General features: G+C 66.6%; 5 protein-coding genes and 1 non-coding gene across 6 annotated transcripts; 4 read left to right on the forward strand and 2 right to left on the reverse strand.

The window, feature by feature from the left end:
- Positions 1–442: 442 nt before the first annotated feature.
- On the reverse strand, positions 443–3,915 carry RHOBADRAFT_54973 (uncharacterized protein; the record flags this gene model as incomplete). Its single annotated transcript, XM_018417590.1, has 5 exons — positions 443–499; positions 562–651; positions 727–1,207; positions 1,500–1,531; positions 1,609–3,915. The coding sequence occupies 5 exons, from the start codon at positions 3,913–3,915 to the stop codon at positions 443–445; spliced, it is 2,967 nt and encodes a 988-aa protein (XP_018269841.1).
- Positions 3,916–4,461: 546 nt separating this feature from the next.
- Positions 4,462–6,101, forward strand: RHOBADRAFT_54974 (uncharacterized protein; the record flags this gene model as incomplete). Its single annotated transcript, XM_018417591.1, has 9 exons — positions 4,462–4,495; positions 4,636–4,671; positions 4,783–4,953; positions 5,020–5,089; positions 5,159–5,306; positions 5,373–5,402; positions 5,480–5,564; positions 5,651–5,748; positions 5,858–6,101. The coding sequence occupies 9 exons, from the start codon at positions 4,462–4,464 to the stop codon at positions 6,074–6,076; spliced, it is 891 nt and encodes a 296-aa protein (XP_018269842.1). The 3' UTR covers positions 6,077–6,101.
- Positions 6,102–6,667: 566 nt separating this feature from the next.
- RHOBADRAFT_54975 (uncharacterized protein) lies at positions 6,668–10,244 on the forward strand (the record flags this gene model as incomplete). The annotated part of the gene is made up of 4 exons (XM_018417592.1): positions 6,668–8,273; positions 8,391–8,455; positions 8,525–8,896; positions 8,976–10,244. The coding sequence occupies 4 exons, from the start codon at positions 6,668–6,670 to the stop codon at positions 10,125–10,127; spliced, it is 3,195 nt and encodes a 1,064-aa protein (XP_018269843.1). The 3' UTR covers positions 10,128–10,244.
- A 30-nt stretch (positions 10,245–10,274) lies between these two features.
- Positions 10,275–12,090, reverse strand: RHOBADRAFT_54976 (uncharacterized protein; the record flags this gene model as incomplete). Its single annotated transcript, XM_018417593.1, has 2 exons — positions 10,275–11,926; positions 12,002–12,090. Coding segments are annotated over 2 exons (1,739 nt in total), but the record flags the coding sequence as incomplete, so codon positions are not given.
- An 840-nt stretch (positions 12,091–12,930) lies between these two features.
- RHOBADRAFT_45757 (uncharacterized protein) lies at positions 12,931–13,387 on the forward strand (the record flags this gene model as incomplete). Its single annotated transcript, XM_018414660.1, has 3 exons — positions 12,931–12,960; positions 13,046–13,276; positions 13,364–13,387. The coding sequence occupies 3 exons, from the start codon at positions 12,931–12,933 to the stop codon at positions 13,385–13,387; spliced, it is 285 nt and encodes a 94-aa protein (XP_018269845.1).
- Positions 13,354–13,432, forward strand: RHOBADRAFT_t83. Its single transcript has one exon. It is a non-coding gene; the product is annotated as a tRNA-Ala (tRNA).
- The last annotated feature ends 4,167 nt before the right edge of the window (positions 13,433–17,599 follow it).

Here is a 17,599-nt window from a genome sequence, read left to right on the forward strand (position 1 = left end):
CTCTCGTGAGCTCGAGCGAGGAGAAGTGCGAAGAAGCAGAGAATGAGAGCTGAGCCGGCTCGCCAAAGCTCGCAGCAGGCGTTTGAAGTCCGCGCTCGAGCCGCTCTCGACGATGTCAGGCTTTCGAGACGGACGATGCCGCCACGACTGCATTGCAAGGAGGCGGCTGTCGGGGCGCACGTCGTCTGCTGAGCTCGGCGGCTGCAGCGAGGTGCGGAAGGCGCGCTTCCGTCTCGAGAGAGGGCGAGAGTACGGGCGAGCAAGAACGAGGAACGAGGAATCACTGCAGGAGGAACTACAAGCGACAAAAGGCAAGGCGGCGGCACCGGGCAGACCGACGGCAAGGGACAAAAAGGGCGAGCACAGAATCGAGGAGGAGGGACGTGCGAGGGGAGTGGGGCGGGACGAGAGGGGGGAAAGGGCGCTCGACGTCGACAAGGTGTCACCGATAGCGGCGCCTCGTGCCGCCGGTGGGGTCTTGCGTGAAGAATGTGATGCTCTGAAGAAGACTGTGCGTCAAGGCACGGTCCATGAAGGGAAAGAGGAGAGGGTGCGACGCACCTGCTCGTCGAGGAAGCGCACGAGGAGCGGCTTGGCGATCTTGACGCCGCCTTTGGCCGCGAGCGCGACGAACTCGTCGAGGTGGATCGGCTGCGACACGTGAAGGCAGTGTCAGGTCTGGCGGGCAAGGGAGGAGAAGGACGAGCAAGAGAAAACGGGGCGCACCTCGTACCGCAAGACGCGCAGGTACAGGCCCTCGTCCGCCACGACGAGACGCCGCAGCTTCTCGCCGACCGGCTCGTCGTCGGCCTGCGCAGCACGACCGTCCATGTCGTCCTCCTCGACCGCGACGACCTTCTTCTTGCGCCCGCGCGTCTTTTTCGGCGGCGGCGACGACGACGACAACGACGACGACGCGCCCACCTCGGCACCGCCCGTCGCGCTCGCGCCGGCAGGGTGGAGCACGCGCCACACGCCGGCGAGTTGCCGCTCGAGGACGGTGCGCTCCTTGGACGGGCGGAAGCCGTACGCGGCGGCCTTGCGCTGCAGGGCGGCGAGGGACAGGGACGAGTAGTCGGGCGGTGCGGCGGCGGGGTCGGAGGCTGGAGCTGAAGCGGCGGACGGCGCGTTGGCGGCAGTAGAGGCGGTATGCTCGAGGCGACGAACGGGTGCAGGAAGGCGAGCGGGCCGGGGGAGGCAGTCGTCGCTGTCGGAAGCGGGAGAGGGAGGACGCCTGGGGCGAGGTGACGAGGCGAGGGTCGTGCGCAAGTGGCGAGCCGTGGTAGGCGGCGCTGTGCGCCGGACGACACTGGCGAGCGGCTCCTCCTCACTCGACTCTGCTCCGACTTCTGCTCCGCCGACCAGGACGAGGCCGGCGCTCGACTCGTCCTCCATCCACACCGCGTCCTCGTCCTCGTCGGCGGCGAGCGCGAGGTCCTGCTCAGGGCTGAGCAAACCAAGCGTTCTCATCGCGTGCGTCGCGCTCGGCGTGAGCGGACTCGTCGTCCGAGGCGTGACGGCGCTTCTTGAGCTGCGTCGGGGGGTGCAACGGTGTTAGTTTAGGATCCGCCCGTGGTACGGCGAGAGAGGGATGAAAGGTGGACGCACGACGACTTTGAGGGCGGCGTCGTCGCGACCTGCTGCGGCTCGCCAGAGCGAGTCGCGGACGTTGGTGCTGCTGCGGCGACGTCCGAGTTGGGGACCCTTGACGGTAAGCCTGTTGCTGCACGGGTCCTGCAGCAACAGCCCTCGAAAGGGCGAGCGAGACCGCCTTGCGGTGGCCCCGCTCGTCGTCGTCGTCGTCGTCGTCGCCGCCGCCGCCTCAAGGACCTCGACGCTCGAGTCCGAGTCGAGCCGAGTCGAGGGCGCAAAGAGACTCGGCTCGAGCACCTGGGTCGGGCGCGGCGGCGTGAGGTCGCAGGTAAAGACGGGCCCGTCGCCAAAGTCGAGCACGTCGTCGCCGTCCGAGTCGATCGTCGTCGGAGCGGCACGGGCGCTCGTCGAGCCGAGGAGCGTGTCGGCACGCTGCACGACCACCCTGCGGGCCGCAGGCGTCTCGGCGCGCAGACGGCCCGTCGCGGCGGGCATGGCGGCAAAGCCATCGTCGCCATCGTCGTCGGCGCCGGCGGCACCGACGTGCGGCTTGTCGTCCTCGCCGTTGTCCTGCACGGCGCTCGAGCCGCACTTGGCCGCCTCGGCGCGCTCGCGGCGGATCTCCTTGGCCATGCGCTCGAGCTTGGCCTCCCTCGGCCGCTCGGCCTTCTTGCGGGCGAGGTCAAACTCGTCCTGGACCTCCTTGATCGCGCGGTACCACTGCGACGGGTCGCGGCCGTCAAAGCCCTCGACGCCGACCACGTGGACGTCAGCGTTGGCCGCGGCGCCTTGCCCGCGCCCGATGGCCTCGTCGAACTGGGTGCGCGAGTCGGCCCTCGCGAGACGGGCCGCGTCGGCAGCCTCGGAGAGGGCGACGATCTGCGCGTCGACGAGGTCCGACACGGTCGCGGCCGTGATGTCGAGCTTCTTGGCGCAGGTGCGGAGGTGGGTCTGGCGCGTCGACAGCGCCTTGGTGGTCGGCAGGGCGAAGTCGCACAGCGGGAGCGGGCACGACGAGAGGAGGCGGAGGCGGGCGTCGGCGGGGAGCGCCATCGGCGTCGGGAGCAAGCCGACGGCCTTGGAGCGAGGCTTGGTCGCCGCGGCCGTCGACGCGGACCGGCTCGACGAGGCCCGCCCGGCGCCGTTCGACGCGACAACCGCCGCGTCGTCCTCGTCGCTCGCGAGCTCGTCCACCTCGACGACCTCGGCCTTGGCCGCCTTGACCGCGCGAGCTCGAGGTTTGGCCGCCTTCTTCTTGCCCTGGCCCGACGCGAGTTTGGCCTCGAGGTCCTCCCACGGCTTGCGGCGCACCGATGACGACGGCGTCGGCGCCGGTGCCGGCGCCTGGCTGTCGCCGCGAGACGCGCCTGCAGCGTGAGCTCCCGAGGACGCGCCGCGCTCGAAGCGGTCGCGCCACTCGGACGGCGGCGGCGGCAGCGACCCAGTCGACGACCCGCCCGACGCGGCCGAGTCCTCGCGCACGACGACGTCGTTGTCGGCGACGACCTTGTCGGCACGGCGACGGCGAGGCGCCGCCTTGACGGGCCGGCTCGCGCTCGTGCCGCGCGGGCCAGGCTCGAGGACCTCGATCGACGGGTCCGACTCGACCGACGCCGAGCGCGGCGGCGCGGGCGTCGGCTTCTTCTTCTTCTTCTTGGGGGCGTCGACGACGACGTCACTCGTCCCTTTGACCGCTGCCGACGAGGCGCGGCCGAGCTGGGCGGGCGGGAGGAGCTCGTCGTCCGTGTCGTCGGCGCGAGGAGCGGCCGAGCCGCTCGCCGCGAGCAGGTCGCGCGCCGAGACGAACGACAGGCCCGCACGAGACGCGATGTCGTACGAGGTTGAGGCGGCGGGGGCGAGGTCGGGCGAGTGCGAGGGCGCGGTCGAGGGCGCGGCCGACGGGGACGGGAGGGTCGGGATGGCGAGCTCGGCGCCGCTGCCCGAGCGCGAGCGCGAGTCGCTCGACGCGTGTCTCGCGCCCGACAACCCACTGCTGCGACGGGGCTCGCGGTCGACGAGGCCGGCGAACGGCCAGTCGTCGGGCGTGCCGGACGAAGGACGCTTGCGGCGCTTGGTCGCCGCGAGCGAGAAGTAGGACGACGTGACGGGCTTGGCGCCGTTCTCGTCCTCGCCCTCGGACGCAGACGACAGGACGAGCACCTCGCGACCGTCGGCCTCGCCCGTGCTCAGACCCGGGCGCTCGTCGGACGTGCGACGACGGCTCGACCGGCTCGAGGCGGTCTTGTGCGCGGACAGGTGCGGGAGCGGCGAGGTGTCCTCGGGCTCCGAGTCCGAGATGACGGGTTCCGGGCGGCGGTGCATGGCGGTACGGGGGTAGTGGAGGACGGGAGGACGCGCTGCAGATGAGAATGGGCGAGGTCAGCTCAGGTCACGAGGACGTACGCCAGAGAGAGGGGTGCACACCGAGCGGGCTGGAGGTGCGGTACAGCGCGTGCCCGGCTCGCACACACCGAGCGGCGAGGCGGAGCAGGGTCGCGGCGAGTCGAGTGGCGCGGAGGCGAAGAGGTGCGTGTCGAGGTCGGCGGCCGCGCTTGAGCTAGTGGTGGGCGGCTCAGGCAGGCCCTCGTGCACGCACAGCTGGCGTGCAGAGCGCGTCTGGGTGGTGCGAGTGGGACGACGCTCGTCTCGGCCGCTCCGCCTCGCCTTGGACCGTTGAGAGACGGCTCTCGCTCTCACCACCTGCTCTTCGCACGAGGCCTGCCACTGCTGAAGCAGCTAGCACACGCTACCAGCTCTCCGCCCCGCCGCCGAGTCAGGACACGCCCGCCTTCCTCGACCTGAACCACCGTCCGACCTCACTCGACTCGATATCTCGCCTGCCGTCGAGCCCTGTCCAGCCCGCCCAAGATGCTCGACAAGATCAGCAACGCCAACTTTGTGCGTCCCTCCTGCCTCTGCAGCCCATCGACGAACGCTGACCTGTTTCCCTCCCCCACCCAGCCGATGGACGGCGAGTCTACAACGACGCCTCCTTGCGAGCACGCTCGACCCTGCTGACCCACTCTTGATCACTGAACACAGCCGATGGTCGGGTTTACCACGTCTCGGTCAAGTCGGGTGAGCCCAATCCCTTCCTTCGCCCCCTCGCCGACGAGCGGCCCTCCTTGCGAGGCTCGCGCACGCTTCCCTCACTCTCGCAACTGACTCGCTCTGTGTATGATCCCACAGGTCAAGTCGCCAACCGCATCGTCACCGTCGGCGACCCGGCCCGCCTGCACCGCTTCAAGCGCTTCCTCGACAAGGAGCCCAAGCCGTTCGAGCATGCGTCGGCGCGAGGGTACACGACCGTGACGGGCCGCTACAAGGGCGTGCCCGTGACCCTCATCGCCATCGGCATGGGTGCGTCCCGCTCTCAGACGTGATTCGCGATCACAAGCAGCCGAGACCTGACGCTCAGTCCTTCAGGCGTCGCCATGGTCGACTTCTTCGTGCGCGAGGTCCGAGCCGTCGTCGACGGCGACCTCGCGATCATCCGGTCCGTCCTCTTTCCTGCGTGTCTGCCTGGCTGCTGGACATAGCTAACCCTCGCTCTACCCGACCGCAGGTTCGGCTCGTGCGGCTCGCTCGACCCTTCCCTTCCTGTCGGCTCGATCGGCATCCCCAAGCAGGCCCTGCAGATCAGCACCAACTACGCGCACTGGCACGGCGAGAGCGACAAGGAGGCTGAGCCGCCGTACCTCTTCTCGCCACCTGTGCGTCCACGCTCCTCTCTTTCGCCATCCTCGGCGAGTGCTCTGACCTCGGCTCGCCACGCGCAGATCCCGGCGGACGCAGATCTTCAGGCTGCTGTGCGTCTCTCTTTCTCTCTGTCTTTCTCTGTCTCCCTCGCCCCCTCGCGCCAGGGTCCTGACAAGTCGCCTCCCAGCTCGTCTCGTCCCTGAGCGGCTCGGTCGCGTCCTCAACCTGCAAGGTCCGCTCGCTCGAGCTCCACGCCTCGGCAGACTGCTTCTGTGCGTCCCCTTTCTCTCTCTATCTCTCGGCTCGTCGAGCCGATCCGGACGCAGTCCCTGACGACGCGAGGCGCCACCGTCCGCAGACTCGAGCCAGGGCCGCATCGACCGCAACTTTCAGGACGACAACGAGACGCTCATCGACGACCTCGTCAAGGCCAACCCGGACTGTGCCAGTCTCGAGGTGCGCCGACGGTCCAACCCCTTTGCCGCGAGCACGAACGCGCGGAACCGACTGACCCTGCCCCCGTCCCTCATTCTCGACCTCGACCTCTCTCGCGCCCGCCCACCAGATGGAGAGCGCCCACCTCCTCCACCTGTCGCACCTGTCGCCCAACATCCGCGCCGCAGCCTGCCACATGGTCTTTGCCGACCGCACCGGCGGCGCCTTCATCGACCCGGCCGTCGTCGAGGAACTCGAGCCCAAGGTTGGCCGCGCGTGTCTGGACGCCCTCGTCGGTTGGGACGTCGAGCGGGAGCACCCGGAGAGGGGCGCCGTGTGGGAGATGTAGCGGGTGACGCAACCGGTGCAGGGCGACGTGTTCGGGGAGAGGGAGAGGGGCGAGGAAAGCGGCGTCAGCGTGGGCGCGAGTATCGAGGAGAGGCTGCTCTTTTCTCACTCGTCGCAGTGCTCAGCAGAGAAGATGGCAGCGCCAGGCATTCGAGCAGAAGGAAGCACACGAGCGGCTCGAGCGAGCGTGCTGCGGGCCGAGGAGCGCGAGGCCAAAGCGAGGTCGAGACTGTGAGCACCTCTTATGGCGCTGAATGGGTCGCAGCCGAAGTGACAGAGCTTCCCGTGAGCAGAAGCACGCTGCACTCGGTGGCGAGATAAGTTGGTCTCGAAGCAGTGACGGTCGTCGGCGAGGAGCGAGACAGCGAGGAGAGGCCGCGCTCTCTGCTACAAGCCGAGCGCCACCGCTCACGAAGCTCTTGCACCAGCTACAGACCGTTCACGTCCAGCGCACCGACACACCAGTCCGACCTGCCCTCTGCCGACGCCGTCGCCTTCATTCTCTCTCCTCGACGATCGCCGGCGGCCCAGCTCTCCTCCGCCTCGCCTCAGCTCGCCAGCCAGTGTGGCGCCTCTTCCAGGATCGCGCGACATGCGCGTCAAGCCCCAAGGGCCGTCCGCGGCGCGCCCGCGCCTCTCGCCCACCAACGTCAACGGTGACCGACCAGGGCCCGACTACTTCGCTCCGCCGACGCCGGCCGTCGAGCGCGGTCCGCCTGTGTGGGGCACGAGCGGCACCAGTGACGGTGGTCCTGTCGCCACAGACGAAAACGGCCAGGCGGCGGGCGGGTTCGAGGGCCGGTCCACTTTCCACCATGACGCGGTCAGCGGCGGCCAGGCGGGCTTTACGTTCGGCGGCAGCAGCGGCGGCTTCGGTGCAGAGGCCGGCCCCGCCGGCAAGGTGAGCGCGCCAGACGGCTGGGCAGCGTCGGCCCCGCCGTCGTTCGCCCTCTCACCGTCGTCGACCGCGTTCAACGCCAAGTTCAACCACCTCCTCCGAGGGCCGTCGTCCAGTGGCGGCCCGGGCACGCCCCTGCACGCACCCGCGAGCTCGCCCTTCTTTCCCTCATCCGACACTTACGTCGCGAGCCCCGCGGCGACCGCCACCGCCAACCCGTTCAACCTCGCGGCGCCACCCTCCTCCTCCTCCTCCCCCTCGGCACACCCCGTCCCGCCGACGCCCGGCCCGAGTACGACCGCCGGCATCTCGTTCCCCTCGAGCTCGGCGACGCCGCCGTCCCTGTCGTTCCCCATGTCGATGCCGCCCGGGCGTCGCGTCGCCGGTCGACCCTCTTCGCTCTCGGCGCGGCCCTCGGCGTCGTCCGCCCCGGTCGTCGACTCGTCGCGGTACACCCTCTACAACCCGCAGACGCTCTTCAGCGTCCTCCTGAGCTCGGCGCCGCGAGACGGCGCACCCGATTCGCCTCCCCTCCTCATCCTCGACATTCGCCCGCACACCGCCTACGTCGCCGAGCGGCTCACGGGCGCCATCAACATCTGCGTCCCGTCGACGCTCCTCCGCCGTCCGGCGTTCGGCATCGACCGCGTCGCCGAGGGCCTCTCGCCGGCGGACCAGGCCGTCTTCGAGAAGTGGGCGTCGGCCGCCGCCATCGTCGTCCTCGACAACGAGTCGACGTCGCTCGTCGAAGGAGGCGGCGTCGTGTCGCTCCTGGCCAAGTTCGACAAGGCCGGCTTCGCGGGCAAGCTCGGGTGGGTCAAGGGCGGCTGGTACGCCGTGAGGACGCAGCTGCGCGGCCTCGCCGCCGACGAGCAGCAGGCCCTCCTCCACTCGGGCCCGGCAGGCGGCTCGCCGTCGTCTGCGCCCGGGACGGGCACGTCGACGCCGCTCGACGGCGCCCCGCAGCAGCGTGGCGCCCTGTCGGCGTCCCTCGCGGCCGACCCGACGTCGTCGCCGAGCGGCGCCAGCGCCGGTGCCGGTTCGAAGAAGCACGGCCGGCCCGTCCTCCAGGTCCGGGACCTGCCCGCCGCCGCCTTCCAGCTCGCGTCGACGTCGGCCTACATGCACGAGTCGGTGCGAGGCGGCGCGCCGGGCAACCCGGGCGCGCTGCCGACGTCCCGTCGCGGCGTCGACGCCAAGACGACCAGCCCGCCGTCGAGCGAGGGCGAGGGCAGCATCTCGTCGCTCGCGAGCCAGCGGCCCGACATGGGCAAGCGTCGCAAGAGCGGCAACGAACCGGGTACGTCTGCCGCCTCCCTCGACTCGACGACGACCTTCGACCGGCCGACCCTCGCTTCGCCCATGACTCTCGATTTCGGCAAAACTGACAGAGCGAGCCACCATCCCGTTCTCGCAGGCAAGCGCGACCAGCTGCGCACGAGCGCCAACCCGTTCTTCGACAACATTCGGCAAAACAGCGAGGTGCGCCCGCCGCTCGTCCTCGTCCAGTGCCTGCCGACGCCCCCTGACACCTTCCTCGTACCCTCGCAGGCTCTGTCCCTCGAGGGCTCGCTCGCGCACCTCACGCCGGTCGAGCTGCCCAACGTCCCTCCCGCCGTCGCCGGCGCCCTCCCTTCTTACCTCCAAGCCCTCCTTCGCCTCTCGCCCATGTCGCGTGCCGATCGTCTCGCGCGACAGTTCTACGAGCTCGAGGTCGCCGAGCGCGAGCGCCTCGAGGGCATGTTCCGGTTCCACGCGCAGCAGACGGCGCTCGAGGCGGGCGAGGCGGGTTCGGGGCAGAAGGGCGGCGCGCAGGGCGGTGCGGCGGCCAAGAGCGACAGCGATGGAGAGCACTGGGCCAAGTTCGGCATCTCGGCAGGCGTCGAGCTCGGCCACCTCAACCGCTTCAAGAACATCTTCCCGGTGCGTCTCGTTTCCCCTCCTCTCCTGCCGTCGCCCGAGGCGCTCGACACTTACTCTGCTCTTCCGCACGTTCCCGCAGTACGAGCACTCGAGGGTGCGGCTCAAGGAGCACTCGCCGTCGGCGACCGACTACGTCAACGCGTCGCACCTCTTCCTGCGCGGCTCGACCAAGCGCTTCATCGCGTCGCAAGGCCCGCTCCCGACCACGTTCCGCGACTTTTGGCAAATGTGCGACCAGGAGCACGTCGGCGTCGTCATCATGCTCACCAACCTGCGCGAGGCCGGGCGCGACAAGTGCGGCCGGTACTGGGTCCCGCAGCACGACGGCGAGTGGGACGTGAGCGTCGACGGCGATGCGGCCCACGAGGAGGAGGACCGCGAGCGGCTCGAGCAGGAGGCGGCGAGCGCAGCGAACGGGCCAGGCGGCGGCTTCTTCGCCGCGTTTGGTACCAAGCCCGAGAACGCCGAGCCGAGCGTCAAGGACTCGACCGTCCGCCGCACGATCACGGTGCAGCGCCGCCCTCGCGAGCAGGCCGCATCGTCGTCGTCGTCGTCCGCCTCGTCCGCGCCGCGCAAGATCCGCCACATCCAGTACCGCGCGTGGCCCGACTTTGACATCCCCGCCGAGCCGTCCGACGTCGTGGCGCTCGTCGACGAGGTCGACGCCGCCCAGCGCGACTACATGCGCGAGATCGGGTGGGACGTCGCCGACCATGACGGCCTCGAGCCGCCCATCCTGGCGCATTGCTCGGCCGGCGTCGGCCGCACCGGCGTCTTCATCATGGTCAGCTCGCTCTTGGCCCAGCTGCGGCGGGACCTTGGCGGCCACCTTCCCTCGTCCTCCGATGGCGCCGCCGCCGCGACCGGCGACGCGATGGACATCGACGCGACGGGCGACTCGGCGGCGTCGTCGTCCGGCGCAGCGACGCCGTCGCGACCGCCTCTTGCCGAGCGACAGTCGGACCCCGAGACGTCGCAGCTCTCGGCGGGCCTCTCTCTGTCGTCTCTCGGAGGCCCACCTGCGTCGCCTGGCCCGCCGCCGCACCCGGTCTTGCCGTCGCTCGACGTGCCCGCCCTCGAGCAGCCCGACCCGGTCTTTGCGGGCGTCAACGAGCTGCGCGAGCAGCGCATGTCGCTCGTCGCCAACGCGCGCCAGTTCCGCAGCGTGTACGAGTGCCTCCTCGAGGGCGCGGTCCGCCTGCTGAAGAAGCGTGGCACCGCATCGACTTGAAAAGCGCTCGCCCTCCCTCTCTCTCTTCCCCTGTCCTCACACTTTGCCCCCTTTCTATGTGCATCTGCCCTCACTCTTGACTCGTTATTGCAAAGCATCAAGCGCTCTCTCCCTCTCTCTGTCTCTACTTTGCCCGGCGAGAGCAAGAAGTGCGAGAAAGTGCGAGTTGCGAGGGGTGTGAGAGGACAGGGACGAGGCGCGCGAGGGCAGCTACAGGGGGCAAAGGGAGAGGGAGGAGAGAGAGAGGGCGAGCTCAGTTCTTCCACCAGAGCGCCGGGTGCTTGTTGTCCTTGGACGACTTCTCGGCCTTGGTCAACGACTTGCGGCGAATCTTGTACGGGTTGGCGAACGACGGCCGCTTCGGGAGGCTCAGGCGCCCGTCCTCGTCGCGCTCCGGCACGGGGTCCCGCCACCCAGACTCGGTCATCTGCCCTCCCCCGCCGCGAGACGAGGCGCCGCCTCGGCGCCCTGACGACGAGGAGGACGAGTACGCCGACTGGCCCTCGTCGTACGGGCTCAGGCTGCGCCGGCTCACGAGGCTCGGCCGCTCGCGCTCGGCGGCGTCGCGCTCGAGGTCGTCGAGCGAGAGGCGCGCGTGCTCCTGCGCGTGCCACCGGTCCTCGTCGCGCTCGCGCCGCTCGCGCGCCATCTCGGACAAGTTCTCCTCGACGATGCGGTCCATGCGGCCCCACGCGTCGACCTGGTGCGCCGAGAAGAAGCGCCGCTTGAGGACCTCGACCTGGCGCTCGCGCTCGTCGAGGATGCCCGTCGCGCCGCCGAGCTGCCTCGAGTCGACGAGGGCCGACACGCGCACGTCGGCGCGCTCCTCGTCGACGCGCATGGCCTCGCCGACGGCCGAGACGAGCTCGCGGGTGCGATCGTCGAGGGCGACACCGGCGGCGCGCATCTCCTCGAGTGACGCGAGGAGCGACTCGACGTCGCCTTCTGCCCAGCGCGTGCGCAGGACCTCGTTGTAGAGCGCCGTCGTGCAGCCCGAGATGTACGAGAAGGGGTTGGACGCGGCGAGGGCAAAGACGGAGAGGGCGGCGTTCGGGGACCGGTGCGTGTCGCGCAACGAGAGGAAGAGGAGGTGGAGGAGGTCGGGGAACAGGCGCGACGAGGGGCCGACCGTCACCGCGACGCCCTTGCCCGCCGCGTCGCCGTCGATCGAGGGCGGGAGCTCGACGAGGAGCGTCGACGGGTCGGGGAGGATGCCGGCGCGCGAGCTCGCGCTGAGGCCAAAGACGGTGCGCAGGCCCCACTCGAGAACGTCCTTGTCCGAGCGCAGGGTCGCGAGCTCCTCGCGGTGGCGGTCGAGCTCGAGCGCCTCCTGCTCGGTCAGCTCGTCGCGCGCCTTGCGCTGCAAGCGACCCGAGCCCGGCTCGAGCGAGACGCCCATCTTGTGCCCGACCTTGCGCATGAGGGCCTGCTGCACGCGGCTCACGCCCGACGCGACCTCGGGCGACTGGCCGGCGGCGGCCGTGCTCGGGGAGAAGATGTCGAAGAGCCCGGGTGGAGGTGCGCCTGCGCCTGGTGCGCCGCCGGTAGACGACGCAGAGTCGGGCGGGCGGGACGAGCGCGGGAGGATCTCGCCGAGGAGGTCGGCGAACGCCTGGGCCTCGGCGGTGCTGAGGAACTGCCGCTGGCGAGGTTTCGACGTCGGTGGCCGAGTCGACGGGCGGAACGAGGCGGCGGACGACGAGTGGTCCTCGCCGGCGAAGGCGTCCTGCGGGAGCGAGTAGGCGGCGGCCGGCTCTGGCGGTGCGTTGGCTTGCGGCGGCTGGTCCGAGGTATTTGAGCTGGTGTGCGCGAATGTAGAGTCAGCTTGACGCTGTCCTGGCGGCGAGGGGCGGCGAGAGAGAGCGGGGACGGACGGCTCGGACTGGCACCAGCAAGACGACGAGGCGAATGTGCGCGCGTTTGTCGAGCGCAAGAGGCGGGTCGTGGCGAGTACTCGGTGCATGGCTCGTGCAGCACAGGTGCACGAGGCGGTGTCGAGCTGGCAGAGCCACGCTCCCCAGGCTCTCCTCTTCCTGCCGCTCACTTTCGCTCGCCTCGCCTCGCACAGCTTGCGACGATTGAGTATTCCACTGCTATACTCGACTCCTCTGGGCTTGCTGTGGACCCCGTTAATCGCCTCAGCGCGTCGTCGTCGAGCTCGCCACGGCATCGTTGCCCGACCTCATCGCGGCGAGCAGGTGCGTCCCTACTCCCCTCGCGCCCCCACAGAGCGACCCAGCTGACCACGAGCACTCCTACAGTCACGCCGCTGTCATCGCGAGCGCACCTGTCTTCCCGCCTGAGGTCTTCGCCGACGTCCTTCAGCCCCTGGAGCACCCCGACGACGACGCCGACCACGACACCGACAACGACAGCCGCCCAGTCGCATTGCTGCAGGCCGAGACGAGGCAAAGCTCATGCTTGGCCACCGTGTCGCGCAGGTCTGCCCGCCATTGCGCGACGCGAGCCGCCGCTTCCCTTTTCCTCGCTTGATCTCGCTGTGAGGGACGACGACGACCTCGCTCTGCTCCTCTTCGAGCATGCGCATGCGCAGCTCGCTCGCGAGATTGCGCGAGCTCATCTTCGAGGCGGCGACTCTGAACCCACGACCAGGTATCGCGCGCGTCCGGCTTCGAGCTCGCCCCCGTGGCCTGGAGCCGACGTCCTCGCCGTTGAGCTCGTCGACCTGTGCTCAGCCCGCCTCGAGATTCTCTCTATCAAGGTGCCTGTCGAGGGACCGACTCTATGGGCGACCATCTCGGCAGGGCGGGCAGACCTGCGCGAGTTGAAGATCGGCGCCGTCATGAGCGGCCAGGATGCCCTGGTCGAGCTCGTGCAAGGACTCGCAGCGTTCAGCAACCCGTGCCACCTCTGCCTTGACGTCGTCGCTTGGCCCGAGTGGGTCACCCCGTGTGCAGCCTGTCAGCATCCGGTCGGCGTCGAGCACGAGGCGCATCCCGGTCGAGAAGCTCATCATGGTTCACGTCAGCGAGAACCCGCCAATCATGTACCTTGTCATGGGCCAGCTCTTTGCGGTGTTGATCGACACGGCCAACCTGCCCACGCTCCAGTTGCACGCGGCCGAGCTTTTCGCAGACAAGCTGTCGAGCTTCATCGACGTTGCCGCGTCGCTTCCTTCGTGGTGCAGGGTGCGTGCGCAAGATATTGCATTAGGAGTGAGACGTGGAATGGTATGGCGGTGTACAGCTGCATGAGACCTCGTGTCGGGGATCTAGCTCATCGGTAGAGCGCTCGCTTAGCACCTCGTGTGCGAGAGGCGCAGGGTTCGACTCCCTGGTTCTCCAGCTTGAAATTTTTTTTGTTTTCGGGTCACACGGCTGGCACGGAAATGTTTGTTTCCGCAGCCTGAGGAGGGAGAGGTCTCCCGGTGTACCGCTTTGCTCTCGGAGAGAGAGGGAGGGAGAGAGACAGTGAGAGATTCCATTCTCAGGCTGGTTGAGGCCTCTAAGGACTCACTTTTGCTCCCAGACCTCGTGGTGCCGCTGGAAGAGGGGACAGCCTTGCCGACTCCTGAGAAGGCCAGGGTGGAGGGGGCGCAGCTGGTCCTGCCAAACGTTTGCGCGCACAGCTCCATGAGGAACAGGGCTACCAACCTACCGCTTGGCACAGGGACCATATGATAGTATACCGTGATGGTAATGGAGCCAGATTTGGGCCAGTGCATCAGTAGCATCATCAGCCAGACCAAGCCTCTTGGCCCCCCTCGGACCCAACCCGTCTGCGCGCACAGCTCCATGAGGAACAGGGCTACCGACCTACTGCTTGGCACAGGGACTATATGATAGTATACTGTGATGGTAATGGAGGCAGATTTGGGCCAGTGCATCAGTAGCATCATCAGCCAGACCAAGCCTCTCGGCCTCCCTCGGACCCAACCTGTCCCCGCGCACAGCTCCATGAGGAACAGGGCTACCAACCTACCGCTTGGCACAGGGACCATATGATAGTATACCGTGATGGTAATGGAGCGAGATTTGGGCCAGTGCATCAGTAGCATCATCAGCCAGACCAAGCCTCTTGGCCCCCCTCGGACCCAACCCGTCTGCGCGCACAGCTCCATGAGGAACAGGGCTACCGACCTACTGCTTGGCACAGGGACCATATGATAGTATACTGTGATGGTAATGGAGGCAGATTTGGGCCAGTGCATCAGTAGCATCATCAGCCAGACCAAGCCTCTCGGCCTCCCTCGGACCCAACCTGTCCCCGCGCACAGCTCCATGAGGAACAGGGCTACCAACCTACCGCTTGGCACAGGGACCATATGATAGTATACCGTGATGGTAATGGAGCGAGATTTGGGCCAGTGCATCAGTAGCATCATCAGCCAGACCAAGCCTCTTGGCCCCCCTCGGACCCAACCCGTCTGCGCGCACAGCTGCCATCGAGGAACAGGGCTACCGACCTACTGCTTGGCACAGGGACTATATGATAGTATACTGTGATGGTAATGGAGGCAGATTTGGGCCAGTGCATCAGTAGCATCATCAGCCAGACCAAGCCTCTCGGCCTCCCTCGGACCCAACCTGTCTGCGCGCACAGCTCCATGAGGAACAGGGCTACCGACCTACCGCTTGGCACAGGGACCATATGATAGTATACCGTGATGATAATGGAGCCAGATTTGGGCCAGTGCATCAGTAGCATCATCAGCCAGACCAAGCCTCTCGGCCCCACTCGGACCCAACTTGTCTGCACGCACAGCTCCATGAGGAACAGGGCTACCAACCTACCGCTTGGCACAGGGACCATATGATAGTATACCGTGATGGTAATGGAGCCAGATTTGGGCCAGTGCATCAGTAGCATCATCAGCCAGACCCAAGCCTCTTGGCCCCCCTCGGACCCAACTTGTCTGCACGCACAGCTCCATGAGGAACAGGGCTACCAACCTACCCGCTTGGCACAGGGACCATATGATAGTATACCGTGATGGTAATGGAGCCAGATTTGGGCCAGTGCATCAGTAGCATCATCAGCCAGACCAAGCCTCTCGGCCCCCCTCGGACCCAACCCGTCTGCGCGCACAGCTCCATGAGGAACAGGGTTACCAACCTACCGCTTGGCACAGGGACCATATGATAGTATACTGTGATGGTAATGGAGCCAGATTTGGGCCAGTGCATTGGTAGCATCCTCAGCCAGACCAAGCCTCTCGGCCCCACTCGGACCCAACTTGTCTGCACGCACAGCTCCATGAGGAACAGGGCTACCAACCTACCGCTTGGCACAGGGACCATATGATAGTATACCGTGATGGTAATGGAGCCAGATTTGGGCCAGTGCATTGGTAGCATCCTCAGCCAGACCAAGCCTCTCGGCCCCCCTCGGACCCAACCTGTCTGCGCGCACAGCTCCATGAGGAACAGGGCTACCAACCTACCGCTTGGCACAGGGACCATATGATAGTATACCATGATGATAATGGAGCCAGATTTGGGCCAGTGCATCAGTAGCATCATCAGCCAGACCAAGCCTCTTGGCCCCCCTCGGACCCAACCCGTCTGCGCGCACAGCTCCATGAGGAACAGGGCTACCGACCTACTGCTTGGCACAGGGACCATATGATAGTATACTGTGATGGTAATGGAGGCAGATTTGGGCCAGTGCATCAGTAGCATCATCAGCCAGACCAAGCCTCTCGGCCCCCCTCGGACCCAACCCGTCTGCGCGCACAGCTCCATGAGGAACAGGGTTACCAACCTACCGCTTGGCACAGGGACCATATGATAGTATACTGTGATGGTAATGGAGCCAGATTTGGGCCAGTGCATCAGTAGCATCATCAGCCAGACCAAGCCTCTCGGCCCCCCTCGGACCCAACCCGTCTGCGCGCACAGCTCCATGAGGAACAGGGTTACCAACCTACCGCTTGGCACAGGGACCATATGATAGTATACTGTGATGGTAATGGAGCCAGATTTGGGCCAGTGCATCAGTAGCATGATCAGCCAGACCAAGCCTCTCGGCCTCCCTCGGACCCAACCTGTCCCCGCGCACAGCTCCATGAGGAACAGGGCTACCAACCTACCGCTTGGCACAGGGACCATATGATAGTATACCGTGATGGTAATGGAGCGAGATTTGGGCCAGTGCATCAGTAGCATCATCAGCCAGACCAAGCCTCTTGGCCCCCCTCGGACCCAACCCGTCTGCGCGCACAGCTCCATGAGGAACAGGGCTACCGACCTACTGCTTGGCACAAGGACCATATGATAGTTTACAGTGATGGTAATGGAGGCAGATTTGGGCCAGTCCATCAGTAGCATCATCAGCCAGACCAAGCCTCTCGGCCTCCCTGGGACCCAACCAGTCCCCGCGCACAGCTCCGTGAGGAACAGGGCTACCAACCTACCGCTTGGCACAGGGACCATATGATAGTATACCGTGATGGTAATGGAGCGAGATTTGGGCCAGTGCATCAGTAGCATCATCAGCCAGACCAAGCCTCTTGGCCCCCCTCGGACCCAACCCGTCTGCGCGCACAGCTCCATGAGGAACAGGGCTACCGACCTACTGCTTGGCACAGGGACTATATGATAGTATACTGTGATGGTAATGGAGGCAGATTTGGGCCAGTGCATCAGTAGCATCATCAGCCAGACCAAGCCTCTCGGCCTCCCTCGGACCCAACCTGTCCCCGCGCACAGCTCCATGAGGAACAGGGCTACCAACCTACCGCTTGGCACAGGGACCATATGATAGTATACCGTGATGGTAATGGAGCGAGATTTGGGCCAGTGCATCAGTAGCATCATCAGCCAGACCAAGCCTCTTGGCCTCCCCTCGGACCCAACCCGTCTGCGCGCACAGCTCCATGAGGAACAGGGCTACCAACCTACTGCTTGGCACAGGGACCATATGATAGTATACTGTGATGGTAATGGAGGCAGATTTGGGCCAGTGCATCAGTAGCATCATCAGCCAGACCAAGCCTCTCGGCCCCCCTCGGACCCAACCCGTCTGCGCGCACAGCTCCATGAGGAACAGGGTTACCAACCTACCGCTTGGCACAGGGACCATATGATAGTATACTGTGATGGTAATGGAGCCAGATTTGGGCCAGTGCATCAGTAGCATCATCAGCCAGACCAAGCCTCTCGGCCCCCCTCGGACCCAACCCGTCTGCGCGCACAGCTCCATGAGGAACAGGGTTACCAACCTACCGCTTGGCACAGGGACCATATGATAGTATACTGTGATGGTAATGGAGCCAGATTTGGGCCAGTGCATCAGTAGCATGATCAGCCAGACCAAGCCTCTCGGCCTCCCTCGGACCCAACCTGTCCCCGCGCACAGCTCCATGAGGAACAGGGCTACCAACCTACCGCTTGGCACAGGGACCATATGATAGTATACCGGGATGGTAATGGAGCCAGATTTGGGCCAGTGCATCAGTAGCATGATCAGCCAGACCAAGCCTCTCGGCCTCCCTCGGACCCAACCCGTCT

This window comes from Rhodotorula graminis (genome assembly GCF_001329695.1).
Source record: "Rhodotorula graminis WP1 unplaced genomic scaffold RHOBAscaffold_10, whole genome shotgun sequence".
NCBI classification, from domain to species: Eukaryota; Fungi; Basidiomycota; class Microbotryomycetes; order Sporidiobolales; family Sporidiobolaceae; genus Rhodotorula; species Rhodotorula graminis.